We start from the raw sequence: 16,783 nt of genomic DNA, 5'->3' as shown, positions 1-16,783 counted from the left end.
AGCAGGCTTGTTCAGCAAAGCCCAGCCAGAGGTGGGCATGCTGAGCAGATACCATGTACTGCACATATGATGTGGGCCCTTCACTCTGTTTGCAGGGTAACAGTGGAACAGACTGTAATCACATATGCTGATGCTCTAGGGGCAACATTGGCAGAGGTGCCAGTGTCATATTGGCCCCCAGGGCTAGGAGTACAGCTGAAGAGCAGCTCAGCTCAGAAACTTTCCGAAGGCTCACATTATTCAGCACGTCTTAAGGGAGTTTCAATACAGCTATGTGTGAGGGAGAAACCCTAGTGTTGTGGATGTAAGGGAAACATTTGTGTTTGAGAGCACAGGTATAGCAAATATTGAAGAGTATTAATTAGGTTATACTGCATTATAGCTGTGTTGTTACTAAAATGTGAAGCTGCTCATAAACACTCAATAGTCAATAACACAAAACTTTTGTGAAGAAACACATAGGAACTTTCAGACTGGATCAGACCCAGGGTCCACCTAGTCCACTACCATGTCTCTGACAGTGGCCAGCACCAGATATTTTTCAGGAAGGTGCAAGAAACCCAGGGGTAGGAAGAAGTTGGGTAGTCTGCCTCCCATGAAGATCTCATCCCTTATAAAATATGTTAGCATTAACTATAACTCTGGATAGTCTTTTGGTCCATATAAAGGTGCTTTGAATCTTGCTAAATTATTGGCCTCAACAACATCCTGTGACAGTGAGTTCCGCAGTCCAATTACACGTTATGTAAAAAAGTAATTTCTTTTTATCAATTAGACACCTTTTAATTTCATTGAATGTCTCCTAGTTCCTGTATTACAACACAGGGAAAACAGAAGCTCCTGATCTGCCTTCTCTAGACCAACCACTATTTTATATACTTTTATCAAGTCCCCTCTTATTGTTGCCTTTCTCAGATAAAAGTTATTGTGTTTTTCTGAACTTCTTTAATTCTGCAACATCCTGTTTGATATGGGGTGATCTCTATTGCACATAATATTCCAGACGAGGGCATGCCATTGATTTATATAAGGACATTATAAAAATGTCCATATTATTCTGCATCCTGTTCCTTATACATCCTAACATCATGTTTTCATTATCTATATTGAATGTAATCTGCTATCATGTTGTCCCTTCGTCTAGGTTGGCTAGGTCCTTCTGAACTCCCTCATTGACTCCTTTGGACTTGTTTCAGAGTAGCAGCCGTGTTAGTCTGTATTCACAAAAAGAAAAGGAGTACTTGTGGCACCTTGGAGACTAACAAATTTATTTGAGCATGAGCTTTCGTGAGCTACAGCTCACTTCATCGGATGAGTCACATGCAAATTTTGCTGCTTCACTGATCCCCCTCCCCTTCCAAATTGTTAATAAAAGTACAAATCAACACTGTATCTAATACAAAGCCTTGAGACCCCTCTCTATTAACCTGTGGTTATGATGAACATTGGAGATTTATACCTACTCTTTGTTTCCTGTCTCTTAGCTACCACTAACTTTGAGAGTGATGGTCCTTGCACTGAAATCTGCGGGATTAGGTTGTGGTTTAATTAGTCAATGGCTTTAGCCTAGTCATGTGACCTAGTTTAAGGTACCCCCACACTACACCTTTTTATGGGGCAACAGACAGCTGTACCGGAACTCTTCTCCTTTGTACTGTAGATGCCCCTGCAATCTACCCCGCGTGGCATGAGCCAGCAGTTCTGATTCAGTTATTTATAATAACAAAAGTCATAATACCAGGTTTGTGTAAGACAGGAGTAAATTAGGGTGTAAAATGAGGCACCGCTCAGGGAGGCAGGGAGGATGAAGAGCGATGTATATAGGTGAGAGGGGAGGGGTTATACTCTTGCAGCCGAGAACAAGGCTCAGCATCGAATATGTGCTTGGAAGGCTCAATTGCTCTCTTTACCCCCTTGTAGCCCCACTAAAGTGGCACTAAGTGCAGATGAGCTATGTGATCTCAAGTATACAATTGGTTTGATTATAAATCCCTTTCACTCAAGCAAAACTTCTCCTTACTTGAAGTAAGTGGTTGATTGCATAAGGAATGTTGAATATGTCACAGTACACTTGAAAGAGGGGAGAAAAAGTGTCAGTTTAGCATTTTCTAACAAGGAGCTGACTAATATTAATAAATTAAGCTTCACAGCCCCTAAATAAAGTGTAACTCTTTATTAACAGGGACGTAGTACGTTTCATCTCTGTTCTGCACACTGTGCTATGGAAACATGATGACTTACTAAAGGTCACACAGGAAGTATGTGCCAGAGCCTAGAACAAAATTTGGGGGTGAAATACTTGGAAGTCAATGGGAATTTTGCCACTGACTTTTATGGGGCAGGATTTCATCCAATTGTCCTGACCATCATTCTTGTGGCTTTAACCAAAGTACCATCCTTCCCTTCTTTTTCTCCCCTCTTCCCCAACAATTTATTGTGATTATGAATAACGTAATCATGGGAAAATAGACAAAGCAATGCAAATATTTTTTTCTAAAATGTACATAATCACATGTAGGAGTCAACATCTGTAACTCCTACATATTGTATCCCTCTGCCTGGCAGATTAATGTTAGCAATAATACTGAACACTTAATACATTTGATTTATTAAGTGATTGGCATTTTAAAAGTTGAATGCAATAAATCTAGAGATAATAAGCAAAGAGATTTTAATAATGATTTGAGCGTTCACCACTCTGCATGCCTTAGCTTTACAATGAGCAATATATACAGCATCAAAAATAAGACATATTCATATTCTTTTTGATTAGACATTTATTTTTTTCTAGTTAAATGTTTTGATTTATCTTTACCTGCATGCTAGCAGTGCATGAAACACGTTTGGCTGGACTATGTTGTAAAGGAAGCTGTGGTCTTCAGTCCTCAACTGCAAAAGTGCACTTCTGAGATGCTTACCACAAAATAACATTATGATTGTACATGCAAATCGTATTGTAAATTAAGATTTTCCTTGTTAAATAAAAACTGCGTCAATATGAACCTTTTTTCACTTTATTAATATTAGAGCTGTTACATAAAACACTAACTCCAAAATTAAGTCTCATTCAAGTCCACGGTGAGAACATTATTGTGGGAAAATAACTACAAAAAAGATGCATACATATTTCATTGTTTTCAAATATATAATATGCATTTGTTAAGGTTTGTATAGGGGAAGTTAAGAATCCCTGGGAAGTGAAATAGGGAATTTCTGCAAAAATTGTCAAGGTAGAAAGCAGTGTTAATAGGAGTTTCTGGATTCCTGACGACAAGGACCTTAAAACTAGTACTGAAATGTGTGTTCTGACCACCAACCCGTTCTCTCCATTCTCTCTGACTAGTTAGAAAGTGAAGCGTTTGAGTGAATTGTGACTTACTCCAAACTTAACTCACAAAGGGATTGTGGTAACGACTGAAAGCTGATAGAAGTCTGTATTCAAGCTTTCGATTTGATCTTCCTTTGCCTTTAAACTGAAATATCTTTGGAGCGTGTTTATAAAAGTGTTTGAAGTTTTTTTAATGTATATTTTTAGAACTGCGTTATGCAAAATATTCAAGGAAGGTAAAATTAGGCAGTTTACCATCCTTTCCCCCGTCCCAGATAAGTTTCCTCAAATAAATATAGATTGCTGAATGTTTTAGTTTAAAACAGTGACGTTATTTAAGAAGCGAATTTCATGGGCAAAGCGAAAATGTACATGAACACACGTCTCCACAGCATCTCGTGCCGGCTTGGGAGCCTCCAGAACGCCGTGTTTGGTTTAGTAAGGCACCAGATCCGCGGAAGGAAGGATACTGACTGGGAGGTAGCTCGGCTTGTAGAAACGAGCCGCACCTCGCACGCAATGGCGGGGCTCCTGGGACTCGCAGCAGACAGCGCTTTGAGCGTGAGTTCAGCTGTTTACAGGTCGCACCGCTTTTCCCCGGCTGCCAGAGCCGGGAGGCACGTGGGCATCTCCGCCTTGATGCAGAAGGAGCGTGGAGAGGACAGCCCGTAATCGTCCGACCCTTTGCTCTCGTCTTGCCCATGAAGGATTCATCGTCGACTGCAGTGCACATGAGGCTTCTGCAAGGGGATCCTGGCCCGGCAGAGGAGGATCGCCGCTCGGTCTGTTGCATCTGATGGGTGCCTGAGATGAGTCAACCCCGTGGGGTCAGCTCCTAGCCCTTTTCGGGAAGCGCCGTGAAGACGAAAGGCAGCTGGAGTTTAACTCGAGAGCAGACACGAAGTCAGCTCAGGAAACCTAGACAGATCACGCGAGCCAATAACTAGGAGTGGCTGCAGCGCGGCTGTGCTACAGAAATCACACGCGAGTCTCCTGTCCAGGAGGCGAGCTCCTGTCGCAGACGGGTTGATACCGAAATACGGGCTCGAACGGCCCGCGGACTCTCTTCTCCTGGCTCCCCCTCGGCCCCCTGCCTCTTACGAGCCCGTGCGGGAGGAGGCATGAGAACCCTCAGTTCCACGGAGGTGAGAAAACTCGGTTTCGGAGCCTGCCAGGTACCCACGTTAGAAGCCCGGGTGCGATCGCGACGGGGCAGGGCCGTTTGTTGTGTCTGTCGAGCGCACAAAGCCTAGTGGATGAACGAGACGCGTTGCGAGGGTTTGGCCAGGGGCGGGAGCTCGGCTTGGTTGCTGCGTCGGGTCGCTTCTCTCCACAGTGCCCGGACGAAGAGCCCGGCGCCCCGGCTGCGGCGAGACTCTCCCCTCGCCGCGGGGATTTCACAGGCACCTGGCGCTGGTCCGCGGGCAGGTGAGTGGCAGATTGCTCCGGCGGACCGCGGCCGCGCTCGGGGGAGGCGGACGGGGGCGCCCAGCGGGCTCGGGCCGGTTCGCCGTGGAGGTCGCGTCCAGCCCAGCTGCACCCTCCAGAGCGCACGGCGGGGCCCCCCCGTTCGTTCTCTGGCAGATTTCGGGGAGCGGGTGGAGGATCCCTTCCCACGCCCCCTCTCCCGGCGCCGGTGTCTCGCACCCGCTGGGCGCACAGCGATTTCTGGCAGGTTGTCTGACACCCACTCCGGAGTCACGGAGGGCGCGCAGCGTTCATGGCCCAGCTCGGCGCAGTCTGGGTTTTCCCGTGTCAAAAGCTCGTCCGCGGGGCTCGCTGCTCCCCGGCGGCTTCGTGCAGCCTTCGCACCGCGATACGCCGGCGATGGTTTCCTGCGGGAAACTCCAGCGCAGGCGAGCTCGGCGCAGGACGGAGAGTCGGCAGGGCACGGCTGCCTCGGGGCTGGAGCGGGCTCATCCCGGTACGTTTGTTTCGAGCTCGCCACCAGCGCCTGGCTGGCCCCGCGCCGGAGCGGAGATGCACCGCCGCCAGCCGAGTCTCAGCGCCGAGCTCTCTGTCCCGCGCAGGATTTCTCCTCCCCTTGCTCAGACCGGTTTGAGCCCGGTGTATCCCCGGCTGCCGCTGCTCTTCGGGGCGCGCATTCTCCGCGTCGTGTGCGCGGGCCCTGTAGCGTCTAGAGGGCGAAGGGATTGTCTCGGCGCAAGGAAGCAGAGAGCCCGCAGGCAGCGAGGGGTGCATGGCCCTCTCCGGGCGCTGCGGCGAGCTGTCTGTGATCACTGCGTCCCCCCTGCCACTGCTCTGGTCCTGCCACCCGCGCAGTCTGGACAGTCTGACCTGGCCACACAGCCGGCACAGAGCCCTCCCCAGGCAGCGATCTGACCCGTCCACACGGCCGGGTCTGGATTGCCACACAGCCGGCACAGAGCCCTCCCCAGGCAGCGATCTGACCCGTCCACACGGCCGGGTCTGGATTGCCACACAGCCGGCACAGAGCCCTCCCCAGGCAGCGATCTGACCCGTCCACACGGCCGGGTCTGGATTGCCAGACAGCCGGCACAGAGCCCTCCCCAGGCAGCGATCTGACCCGTCCACACGGCCGGGTCTGGATTGCCAGACAGCCGGCACAGAGCCCTCCCCAGGCAGCGATCTGACCCGTCCACACGGCCGGGTCTGGATTGCCAGACAGCCGGCACAGAAGCCCTCCCCAGGCAGCGATCTGACCCGTCCACAGGGCCGGGTCTGGATTGCCCAGACAGCCGGCACAGAGCCCTCCCCAGGCACCGATCTGACCTGTCCACACAGCCGGCTCTGGATTGCCCAGACAGCCGGCACAGAGCCCTCCCCAGGTACCGATCTGACCCCTCCCCAGGTACCGATCTGACCCGTCCACAGGGCCGGGTCCGGATTGCCCAGACAGCTGGCACAGAGCCCTCCCCAGGCACCGATCTGACCCGTCCACACGGCGGGGTCTGGATTGCCCAGACAGCCGGCACAGAGCCCTCCCCAGGCACCGATCTGACCCCTCCCCAGGTACCGATCTGACCCGTCCACACGGCTGGCACCAGGCGGTCTAACGCCTCCACAGTGCCGGGTCTGGCTCTGGCCTGTCCACACAGTAGGCACAGACCCGTCCACGCAGACGGTCTAACCTGTCCACACAGCGGAGTCTGGCCTGTCCACAGGGCCGGCACAGACTCCTGCACAGGGACCGGTCTAACCCGCCCACGCAGGGTCTGGCCTGTCCACACAGAGGGCTTCGACCTGTCCACAGGGCTGGGTCTGGCCCCTGGCCCGGGCAGTCCAGCGCCCAGGCCTCCCTGCGCCAGCGGGTCCCGCTGGCCTGTAGGGGGCTCGCCGCCCAGGAGCCGGGCTCCGCCATGCGGGCTGAGCCGGGCTCCTGGCTGCGGGGCGGGCGGGCTCTCGGGGCTCACCTCCCCAGGAGCTGTGAGCGATCCCCGCCTCGTGTGGACACGGTCATCTCCCAGCCGCCGGCGGGGGGCGCTGGGCAGTGGCGGGCAGGGAGGTCTGTGTGTGGTGGGGCGCCGGGCAGTTGTGGTGCTGGAGCTGGGGGGGCTCTGCACATAGGGTTTGTGGAGCTGTCTCTGGGCGGGGGTGGGGGCTGCTCACAGGGGCTTTGTGGGGGGATCTGGGCAGGGGGGCTGCACACGGGGGCTCGGTGGGGGGTGTCTCTGGGCGGGGAGGGGCTGCACACAGGCTCGGTGGGGGGGTTTCTGGGGGGGCTGCACACAGGGGCTCGGGTGCGGGGGTGTCCCCGGGCGGGGGGGGGGGCTGCACACACCGGGATAGGCGCGGGGGGGTGTCCCCGGGCGGGGGGGGGGCTGCACACAGGGGGTTAGCCGCGGGGGGGGGGCGTCTCTGAGCGGGGGGGGGCTGCACACAGCGGGGTAGCCGCGGGGGGGTGTCCCCTGGCGGGGGGGGGCGTCTCTGAGCGGGGGGGGGGCTGCACACAGGGCGGGGGGTGTCTCTGAGCGGGGGGGGGAGGGGCTGCACACAGCGGGTTAGCCGCGGGCGGGGGGCGTCTCCGGGCGCGGGCGCGGCGGGCCCGCCCCTGAGGGAAGAGGCGCGCGGGCAGCAGGGCCCGTGCGCGCCCGGCTGCCGTTTGTCAACAGTGGCCTCGCGCGGGGCGGGGCGGGGCCGCCCCCGGCGCGCGGGGATTGGCGGCCCGGCGCGCGGGGCCCTGCGTGCGGGGCGGGGGCGCCCTGCCCGGCGGGCGGCAGAGGCAGTCTGCGAGCGCAGCCGAGCGGGCGCGGGGCCGGGGTCCCGCGGGGCAGGGCGCGTGCGGCGGCGGCGGGCGCGGGGGGCGGCCCCCCGGCGCGGGGAGGGGGGTCCGGTTTTGTTTCTCGGGCGAGGCGGCGGGCGCCGAAACGGTGAGTGGGCCGGGGCCGGGGTCTCGGGGCTGCCCCCGCGGCTCCTTTGTGTGGCCGCGGTCCCCCGCCGGCCCCCCGCCTCCCTTTGTTGGGCCCCGCCTCGGTCCCCCCGCGAGGGCCGGCCGGGACGGGGGGGGCAGGTCAGAGCCGGCGGGGTGGGGGCTGCGGCTGCCCCGGCTCGGCTCGACTCGGGGTCGGCGCCGGCCCGCGCTTGTCGGCGCCGGCGCGGCAGCAGGAAGTGGTGCGGGGCCGGAGCCTTGTCCCCGGGCGAGTCTGCAGCCTTGTGTACGGCCCCCCCCCCCCCCCCCCACAACAACAACAACAACAAACCCGCCGGCTGGGTCGGGAGTGCGGCGGTGTAGGAAGTGCGGCGCTGGATCCGCGCGGACCTTGTGTCCTGGGGCTCTGGTGGCGGGTTTGGGCTGGGGGGGGCCGGGAGGGAGTGGGGGCTCTGGTGGCGGGTTTGGGCTGGGGGGGGCCGGGAGGGAGTGGGGGCTCTGGTGGCGGGTTTGGGCTGGGGGGGGCCGGGAGGGAGTGGGGGCTCTGGTGGCGGGTTTGGGCTGGGGGGGGCCGGGAGGGAGTGGGAGCTCTGGTGGCGGGTTTGGGCTGGGGGGGGCCGGGAGGGAGTGGGGGCTCTGGTGGCGGGTTTGGGCTGGGGGGGGCCGGGAGGGAGTGGGGGCTCTGGTGGCGGGTTTGGGCTGGGGGGGGCCGGGAGGGAGTGGGGGCTCTGGTGGCGGGTTTGGGCTGGGGGGGGCCGGGAGGGAGTGGGGGCTCTGGTGGCGGGTTTGGGCTGGGGGGGGCCGGGAGGGAGTGGGGGCTCTGGTTGCGGGTTTGGGCTGGGGGGGGCCGGGAGGGTGTGGGGGCTGTCGTTGTGGGTTTGGGCTGGGGGGGCCGGCAGGGAGTGGGGGCTCTGGTTGCGGGTTTGGGCTGGGGGGGCCGGTAGGGAGTGGGGGCTGTCGTTGCGGGTTTGGGCTGGGGGGGGGGGCCGGGAGGGAGTGGGGGCTCTGGTTGCGGGTTTGGGCTGGGGGGGGCCGGCAGGGAGTGGGGGCTCTGGTTGCGGGTTTGGGCTGGGGGGGGCCGGCAGGGAGTGGGGGCTCTGGTTGCGGGTTTGGGCTGGGGGGGGGCCGGCAGGGAGTGGGGGCTGTCGTTGTGGGTTTGGGCTGGGGGGGCCGGCAGGGAGTGGGGGCTCTGGTTGCGGGTTTGGGCTGGGGGGGGCCGGGAGGGAGTGGGGGCTGTCTCTCTGGGGGTATTTGTCACTACTCGCTATTGCTTTGTTTGGGTGGGGAAGTGGCCGTGTTGTTCGAGCTGACGTTTTACTACTCCCCTCTCCCTCGCAGTTGGGAGTCGGAAGGCGGATTTGTTGAGTTAGCATTAAAAGGGTGAGGAGGGGGGTGAACGAGAGCCAGCCCTGTGCAATCTACAAACTCTATTGTGACGCACTTACTACAACTGATTGCTGCTGCCAAACCTTCTCCAGACTTGCTGTGATCAGCACATTAGATAGAACAATGGGGCTGGAACAGGGAACATGGCCAGGAGGCTCTGCACAATCACTGCAAATACTCCTCACTCTTGCATTTCAGCACAGTATCCGATTCTTTTATTTAATCACTTGGGGAAATCAGAGCTTATTGCTCTTTTTTTAAAATTAACAGACTCAAAACTTCATATAGATTTGGAGCATAACTGGAGCACAATGGCCTGGCTGATAAATTTCACTTTAAAACCCAATTCCTTTTGTTTGGACAAAGGCTTCTCACAAGTTATACTTTTGATGCAGGTATCCTAGGAGGGGCGGAAACAGTGGACAGGAAACTACCCATAGATCTGATAGCAGTTGATTGTATGGGGGGGGGGGAGTGAGTACTTAAAAAGCTAGAAGAATGTATGCTGAAAAGCAGATGCCATACTACTAGAATTCTAACAATATAAATAAGGACATTGAGAATGTATTGCAAAACTTATTAGATATTACAGTATTATAATAAAGCCTAGAGAGCTTTCTCATAATGTCTTCCTCTTCCTTTGCAGGAAAAAAAGACCAAATGGCAAAGCAACCTTCTGATCTAAATTCAGAGTGCAACAGAGAAGGTGGACAGTTTCAGTCAACTGAAAGGCCAAGTCAGCCTCAGCATCTTAGACCTGGGGCCCCTACCTCTATACAAACACAGTATCAAGGTAATCATTCAGGTGAGGGGGACTTCGCCCAGCAGCCCTCAGGGAGCTCTTCGCCCAGCAGCCCTCAGGGACCATTTGCACCACCCAGTAGCCCCAGTCCATTTGCTACCAGATCCCCACTTTTCATCTTTGTAAGAAGATCCTCACTGCTGTCTAGATCCTCCAGTGGGTATTTCTCTTTCGACACAGACAGGAGTCCTGCGCCTATGAGTTGCGACAAGTCCACGCAGACTCCAAGTCCCCCTTGTCAAGCCTTTAATCATTATCTAAGTGCAATGGGTAAGCAAGATCATGGTAAGAAACCTTTTAGCTCATGGTTTATGTTTTTCAATAGGTTCTGAATACCCCTGTGGACATTGTATTGCTTTCAACAACTCAATGTTAATATTGAGGCAGCCAGCAAATTTTTCAATAAGAACAAAATACTGTATATTATACAGTGATATCGGGCTGAGCTATTAAACAACAAAAGTAAAATTGAAAACTGCCTTATATTTTACAAACTGATTGGGTCAGATTTAAATCCAGTGAACATTTCCTAATGAATTGGAAAGTGGTCCAAGTATCCCTCCTGCCTTTGATTTTTTCACAGCACATGAAATGTGTTATGGTAAATTAAATATTTTGGATTGTTTGTCTGATACAAAGTCTATAAGGGGCTAGTTCTTTTTATTTGAAATAACTTGTGACCTTACCATGGAGATTTGTCTGTCCAACTAAGCAAGTTGCAATGGAGAGAGGGGATAAAATATAGAGGCCACATTGCTTAGTATAATAAACATAATCTTGGTAGTAAACACTGGAATATAGCACTAAGATTGGAGAGGTGTTTCCATTACTACAAATTCCTAGCTGTTTCCTGAAGATCTGGCTAATCAGAATACTGGGAGGAAAAGATGTTTACAAACCAACTCTCTTCAGTTTCTATTGTCTCTTGTTTTCTGGAGTTTTAAAATTGTCTGTAGAGATCCATCTTGGGCTGAAATTTGCTGGACTGAACCGGCATTTTTTTTACACACGTTATGCAGGGAATCTGTACAGATTTAAACAATAATAGGAAGAAAATATATTTTAAATTTTCTGATTTCAAACATGTTTATGAAGTTTTGATATACTTTGCAGCTTCATGCTTCGGTAATACTTTACTACATCAATTCTTTCCAAAAACACACGTAAGGTGAACCACGGTATTTGACTAACGTAGTTAGTATACTTGCATAGTAATTATGAAATACTTGACTAAAATTTAAGATTTTTAGTTGTAACGTACATGGATGAGATGGGAGGCTTAAAGGGTCTTTGTATGCGTGTCTGGAAAGTGCCCATCAATATGATGTCTGAACATGGTCCCATTTGGCTGAGTCTTCTGAGACACTCTGCATCATTTCCCTGGCAGATAGTGAATTTGATGTTTGCCACAGGAGTCTGTAAAAGGCAGGTGGGTAGGGTGTGAGACTCTGAGTTATCTATGTTAGGAGTGGAGAGGAGACTACTAGATGTGTATTTTCCCAAGTGAGGAGCTTTCCGTCCCTTTGTAGGAGTCCAGAGGACCATCTCTCTTCCCCCTCATCTTTCAAAGTTTCTTTCTAGAGTCCACCTTCTGGTTAGGAAAGAGTGGCTAGGACTACTTTTGGAGTGGTAGCTGTTTCATGTACTGTGTGTATGCGTGCTACTGTATTTTCCACTCCATGCCTCTGATGAAGTGGGTTTTAGCCCACGAAAGGTTATGCCCAAATAAATTCCTTAGTCTCTAAGGTGTCCCAAGGACTCCTCATTGTTAGACTACTTTGGATCCTGTGGTACTCCTCCTTAATCCACTGCAGGGGTTGGTCTTGACTGCCTGTTACTTATGACAAGGCATGTGGGGGTGAGACTTTTCCCCCAAAGCCAACTAGAGGACTCAGCTGCTTGCTTCCCATCAAAATTAATGGGGGTTTTGTAACTAAGTGTCTTGGACAGCTTTGAAAATCTTACCTGTAGAGTGTTGGGTTTGGGGTTTTGTTTTTTTTTTAAAAAATGTGTCTTAAGGACCAGTTTGAGATTACGAAACAATTCTTGTGACTTTAGGTAACGTCTGAATCCACACCTCCCGAGGTGAAAAAAAGACAATTGTAGTAAGCAACTTGCAACATCTGTCCCACTTTCCTTATATTACAGATGAAGGTAGAGAGGTTAAAGTAAGCTAAAAAGAGTCAGTTTTCTAAGGAACCAATCCTAAAGTCTGTATGCCCAAATCTCAGTGGAAATGGGGAACATCTAGTCCTGAGAATGGTTTAATTACTCCTATTGATAATGGTTTTTGGTGAATAACAAACACCAACTTAAGCTTTCCATGATCAAAACATTTTGGTAGTTGTGGTTACAGCTGCAAAGTACTTACTATACTATTCCCTTAGGAAAGATTTTCTGGCATTATTGCAGTAATTGCAGCTTAATGCAAGTTTCACAATCTTACTGAGAGAGCATACATGGTATTACTAGACAAAAGGAACTAGAGTTCTTGAAATAAACATTGCTTATGGCGCATGTAAAGCTTTTAGTTTAGCAGTGAACAACATTCTTTTTGTGTTCAAGAACGAAACTCAAGTCCTGTCTTTAATTTCAGAAGAGTAATTTTTTTTCACCCATGTAAAACATGCTTTAAAAACTTTGTAAATAATTATTGTACTGAAATCTTTCTTATACTATTGTTACTATGGGCACCATCCTAAACATTAAATTGTCAGAAATTGAGTAGAAACTGCTGAGGGAATTTAAATAGGAACGCTGGACATTTTCAAACACGACTAGAATAAAAATGTGAAGTTGTAAAGACATTTTATTCTACCCCAGGGACTGTGCTTTCCATGGAAGGACTTACTGATTGGTTTTACAATTTGTATTGAGACTTCTTGTAGAGAGAAGAGATCATAATCTCTGAAATGTGGCCACAAGGGCTTGAACCTGCAGTCCTTGTAAAGACAAAAATCCCACTGGACTCAATAGGAATTTTACTCATATAGGGACTGTAGAATTGAGCCCTTAACATTTTGAATGCCTGACTTTTATGAAACTTTGAAAATGAGATGAACTTAATACAGTGGAATCCAGGTGAAAGCGGGGTGGAAAGCGGGGTGGATCAGAGCAATTTCAGTCTGATATTGAAATCATGATTTAAATCGTCAAGTAGAAAGCCTCACTTTAATTCATCAATTTAATCAACTTTTCCATTTGTACTTCAGTTATCTTTTAAAGAAAGGTGCACTTTCACTGGTTGATACAGCCATTAAAACATGTTGATTTACAACTGAATAGAGCCTTTACACTAGATTTGGTACATTGTTTTGTTTCCTAGGCGCGTACTCTATAACTATATATATTTAAGCAATTACATAGCTTAATATTTTCAGATTCTTATTAATTGTAAATTTTTAGTACGTAGGAGAATAGTGAATGATATATTGCTTATTTACTATTACTTTGTGCCATATTTATAAAGCTTGACCTCAAAAGTTGGAAGTTTTTGACATGATTTTTTTTATATAGAAAAGCAGCCTTTAACTCAATGTTTTTGGAAGAGGCTCATGTTCAGTATATTTTTTATTTAATTTTTAAAGACATTATAATCAGTTTAGGCCTTAACACATTTTGTATTAAGTTCAGATTTCATTTTAAACAAGCTTACATTTAAAAGGAAAAGCTCAAAATAATTTATATAACATTTTTTTTAAAAAACCTGTTTTTTTATTCACCCCCCCAAATCATTGATTTTTATCCACCCAGGGGAAAATAGTTTCATAGATTCCAAGACCAGAAGGGACCATTTTGATTATCTGTCCTGTATAATACAGGCCACTGAATTTCCCCAAAATAATTCCTGGAGCAAATCTTTTAGAAACCCATCCAGTCTTGATTTTAAAAAAAAAAAAAAAAAAAATCAGTTGTGGAGAATCCACTGTGAACCTCGCTAAATTGTTCTAATGGTTGATTACTCAGTGTTAAAAATCGAATACCTTATTTCTAGTCTAAATCTGTGTAACCTGAACGTCCAACCATTGGATCATGTTGTTTCTTTCTCTGCTAGACTGAAGAGCCCACTATTAAATATTTTTGTTGCCTATGTAGATACTTATGGACTGTGATTAAGTCACCTCTTAACCTTCTCTTTGTTAAGCTACATAGATTAAGCTCCTTGAGTCTTTAGCCTGTAAGGCACATTTTTCTAATTCTTTAATCATTCTGAGTGCTCTTCTCGGAATTCTCTCCAAATCATCAACATCCTTCTTGAATTTAATTGAATATATTCTTGACTATCAGGCCAGTGGCCAGAATCAGCTATACTTTATAAATGTAAAATTTTATGAACTGTTTCTTTTATAAAGTAACTTCATATCTCTATAATATTTATAAAATTGATTTTATGATAGAGGAAATGAAATACAGGTTAAGGGTCCAATGAATGGCCATAACAGTATGGGTCACCCCTTGGGTAGTTTGTGATAGGTATATATTCACAAGCAAAAAAAAATTAAGGTTGAAAGTGGAGTCCCAGCTAGCGCCTGAAAATACTACTACTTTCTTTATAGCACTTCTCCTCCTTTTAAAAACAAACTCAAGCCCCCCACAATGTTCGAATGACTGAGCAGTAAAAGGAAGCTAATCCTTCATTGCTTACCATCCCCGAATACCTACCTGCCTAACTTTAGCTTTGCTCTGTTGCTTTGGCAATATGCTGTTGGATGTATGGTGTTGGTTTTATATATTGTATGTGGTAAGGGTTTTGAAAGGAGTACCCAGGGTCCTTTAGGGTACACTAAATTGCATCATCATTCTTGGTGAAAAAGGTTTGTGTGAATTATCTTTTTGGTGTTATAAAATGTCCTGATTGTATAGTGCAGGTTTATGTAAGTGTTCGTAGACTTTGTAAGGCACAAATCCTGCAAAGACATAAGTATGTGTTTTTAATGTTGAATACACAAATAGTCCCATTGAAGTGGGATTACGCACTGTGAGTAAAATTAAGCATGTGCATAACTCTTGGAGGACTCTGACCCCAAATTATATTCTTCACTGCAGTGTATAGCACCAACATTATTGTCCTTAAGTGAGTTATAGTGTATGTGTTGGTGTCAGTGGCGTTTTGGAAGTTGATCCCTGGAATAGGAAAGAGAAAGTTATAAGTCCTAGCAGTTTATTTGGAAGTTTCTGTATATTTTTCAGCGGCACTTTTAAGGGTAGATGTGCCTTTTTCCTGTATATTTCAATGTGGGATTTATGTTATAAAGCTGTTTGTCATGTAATTCTTCCACCAAGACAAAAGTACTCAGAACAACAACAGAAATCACACTAGAACGTACTACTCCTCAGCAAGGCCAATAAAACAAATTAGGAATTTTTAGGCCAACCCAGTTTGTAGATGAGTTGAGGGAAAGTAAGCTTTTCCTGCCATTGGCTTACTTCAAATATTTTTAAGGGTGAGGTTCTGTCATGTGTCTCTTAGAGCCACCATGATGCTGAACTTGCAACTCAGGCAGAGTGTGAGGCTAAGGTGGGTTTAAGGCCAACTTTATACTTCCTAGACTCTGGGCTGCTGCAGAGGCTGGAATGACTTTCAGAGGGACAGATCTGAGAGTCGCTCTAATTTTCAGTGTACCCACCACAGGCTACTAATGTTCTGCTCCACAGCATGTCACCTGAAAATCCCCATACTTGGTGCAGGCTCTTCTCCCACCCCTAATATGTCCCCTTCTGTCCCCAACACCCCTCCTACGCCAGAGCTTGCTGGTGGTCCTCAGAAAGCAATTTATAGCTTCTGTCTTCCTCAGTTCATGCACCTGGGAAATTCTCCACCAGCCAGTTCTGGAGCACCTGCAGAGTCCCTTTACCTGGTATACAGGGACCAGAGCAGGGGTGAGGTTCACATCCCATTGTTTCAATTATTTTTTCTGTTGATTTCTTCCCCTCCTCCCCTCACCCCCTGTGATGTTCTTAGGGGTAGCTAACAGAGCATCATATAAGTGAGTGACACACAGTGAATGGTTTTGCTAGATACCTACATTTCCCAGGTGGTTTTAGGCACTTCATTAAGTCCAGTGTGTCAATTTTATAAGAAAGAGACATGTCTGACAGTAATAGATACCATCTCATACTTTTTATATTTTCTGTTCATATCTTTGTGGGGGGGGTAATAAACTTACAAGCAAGGGTGTGATGTACAAAGCAAACTAATTCAGAAGATAACTCAATAAGTAATATTGCTTTACATTTTCTTCATTGTTGAACATTCTGAGTATTGGCAAACACTGAGTACGAGTCTAATACAGACTGACAGTGTTCCAGTGATAGACTGAGTCTGCTCCACCAGTTACAGCCAGAACGGGCTCAACATTTTGAGAGTCCAACACCTAGCCAACTGCCCAAGCAATGAAACAAAATTTTATGATGCACGGTCAAAAATTGCAGTTACATCTAATAGCAGCAAGGTCAGGCCCCTTAGTTTGTGTTAAACAGATTTTTTTTTTTCATATCTGCCAAGAGTGCAGTTTGGTATAACACATGCCTGTATCCAGGCTGAAGTTTATTAATACAACAGTCATCCCTGTTTTCTGCCACATTACTCTATTGTTATGATTGAAGAAATGTTTGGAAGTATTGTAGGGCAATCTAAAATGTTCCACACCTTGATTTGCTGTGAATGGTGAAAGAAGATTAGGCAGCCTGTTATCCCAAATGGACAGACCTTCAAGTTCTTTAACTGGTGGTTTCAGTATTGCTTTATTCATTTTTAGTGACTCAGGTACAACTGAGATTATGGGACCTAAAGGGTATGTGTGTAAAGGAGAAGCTTGGCAAGGAATGCAAAGGGGACCTCAAACTCCCCGCCCCTCACAGGGAAGAAATTATTATGAGGATTATGTCTGCAACCTTAAATTTAAGATGATTAGCA

At 48.9% G+C, this 16,783-nt stretch overlaps 1 protein-coding gene across 5 annotated transcripts in view; it reads left to right on the top strand.

Moving 5' to 3' along the window:
• Nucleotides 1-4,666: 4,666 nt before the first annotated feature.
• The window catches only part of BCL2L11 (BCL2 like 11), a 49,148-nt gene continuing 37,031 nt past the window's right edge, over nt 4,667-16,783 (top strand). For 2 of the 5 annotated variants that reach the window (XM_074949828.1, XM_074949831.1), the window contains exon 1: nt 9,634-10,152. In XM_074949828.1, coding sequence (XP_074805929.1) covers nt 9,690-10,152 — 463 coding nt within the window. In that variant the 5' untranslated portion in view covers nt 9,634-9,689. Of the gene's footprint in view, nt 4,757-9,633; nt 10,153-16,783 lie in introns of those variants that run through there. The other 3 variants (XM_074949827.1, XM_074949830.1, XM_074949829.1) reach the window with 3 other exon arrangements.

The sequence above is a fragment of the Natator depressus genome, chromosome 3 (assembly GCF_965152275.1).
Source record: "Natator depressus isolate rNatDep1 chromosome 3, rNatDep2.hap1, whole genome shotgun sequence".
NCBI lineage: Eukaryota > Metazoa > Chordata > Testudines > Cheloniidae > Natator > Natator depressus.
Note: the sequence above shows the minus strand (reverse complement) of the source record. Positions and strands in the feature narration are given on the sequence as shown.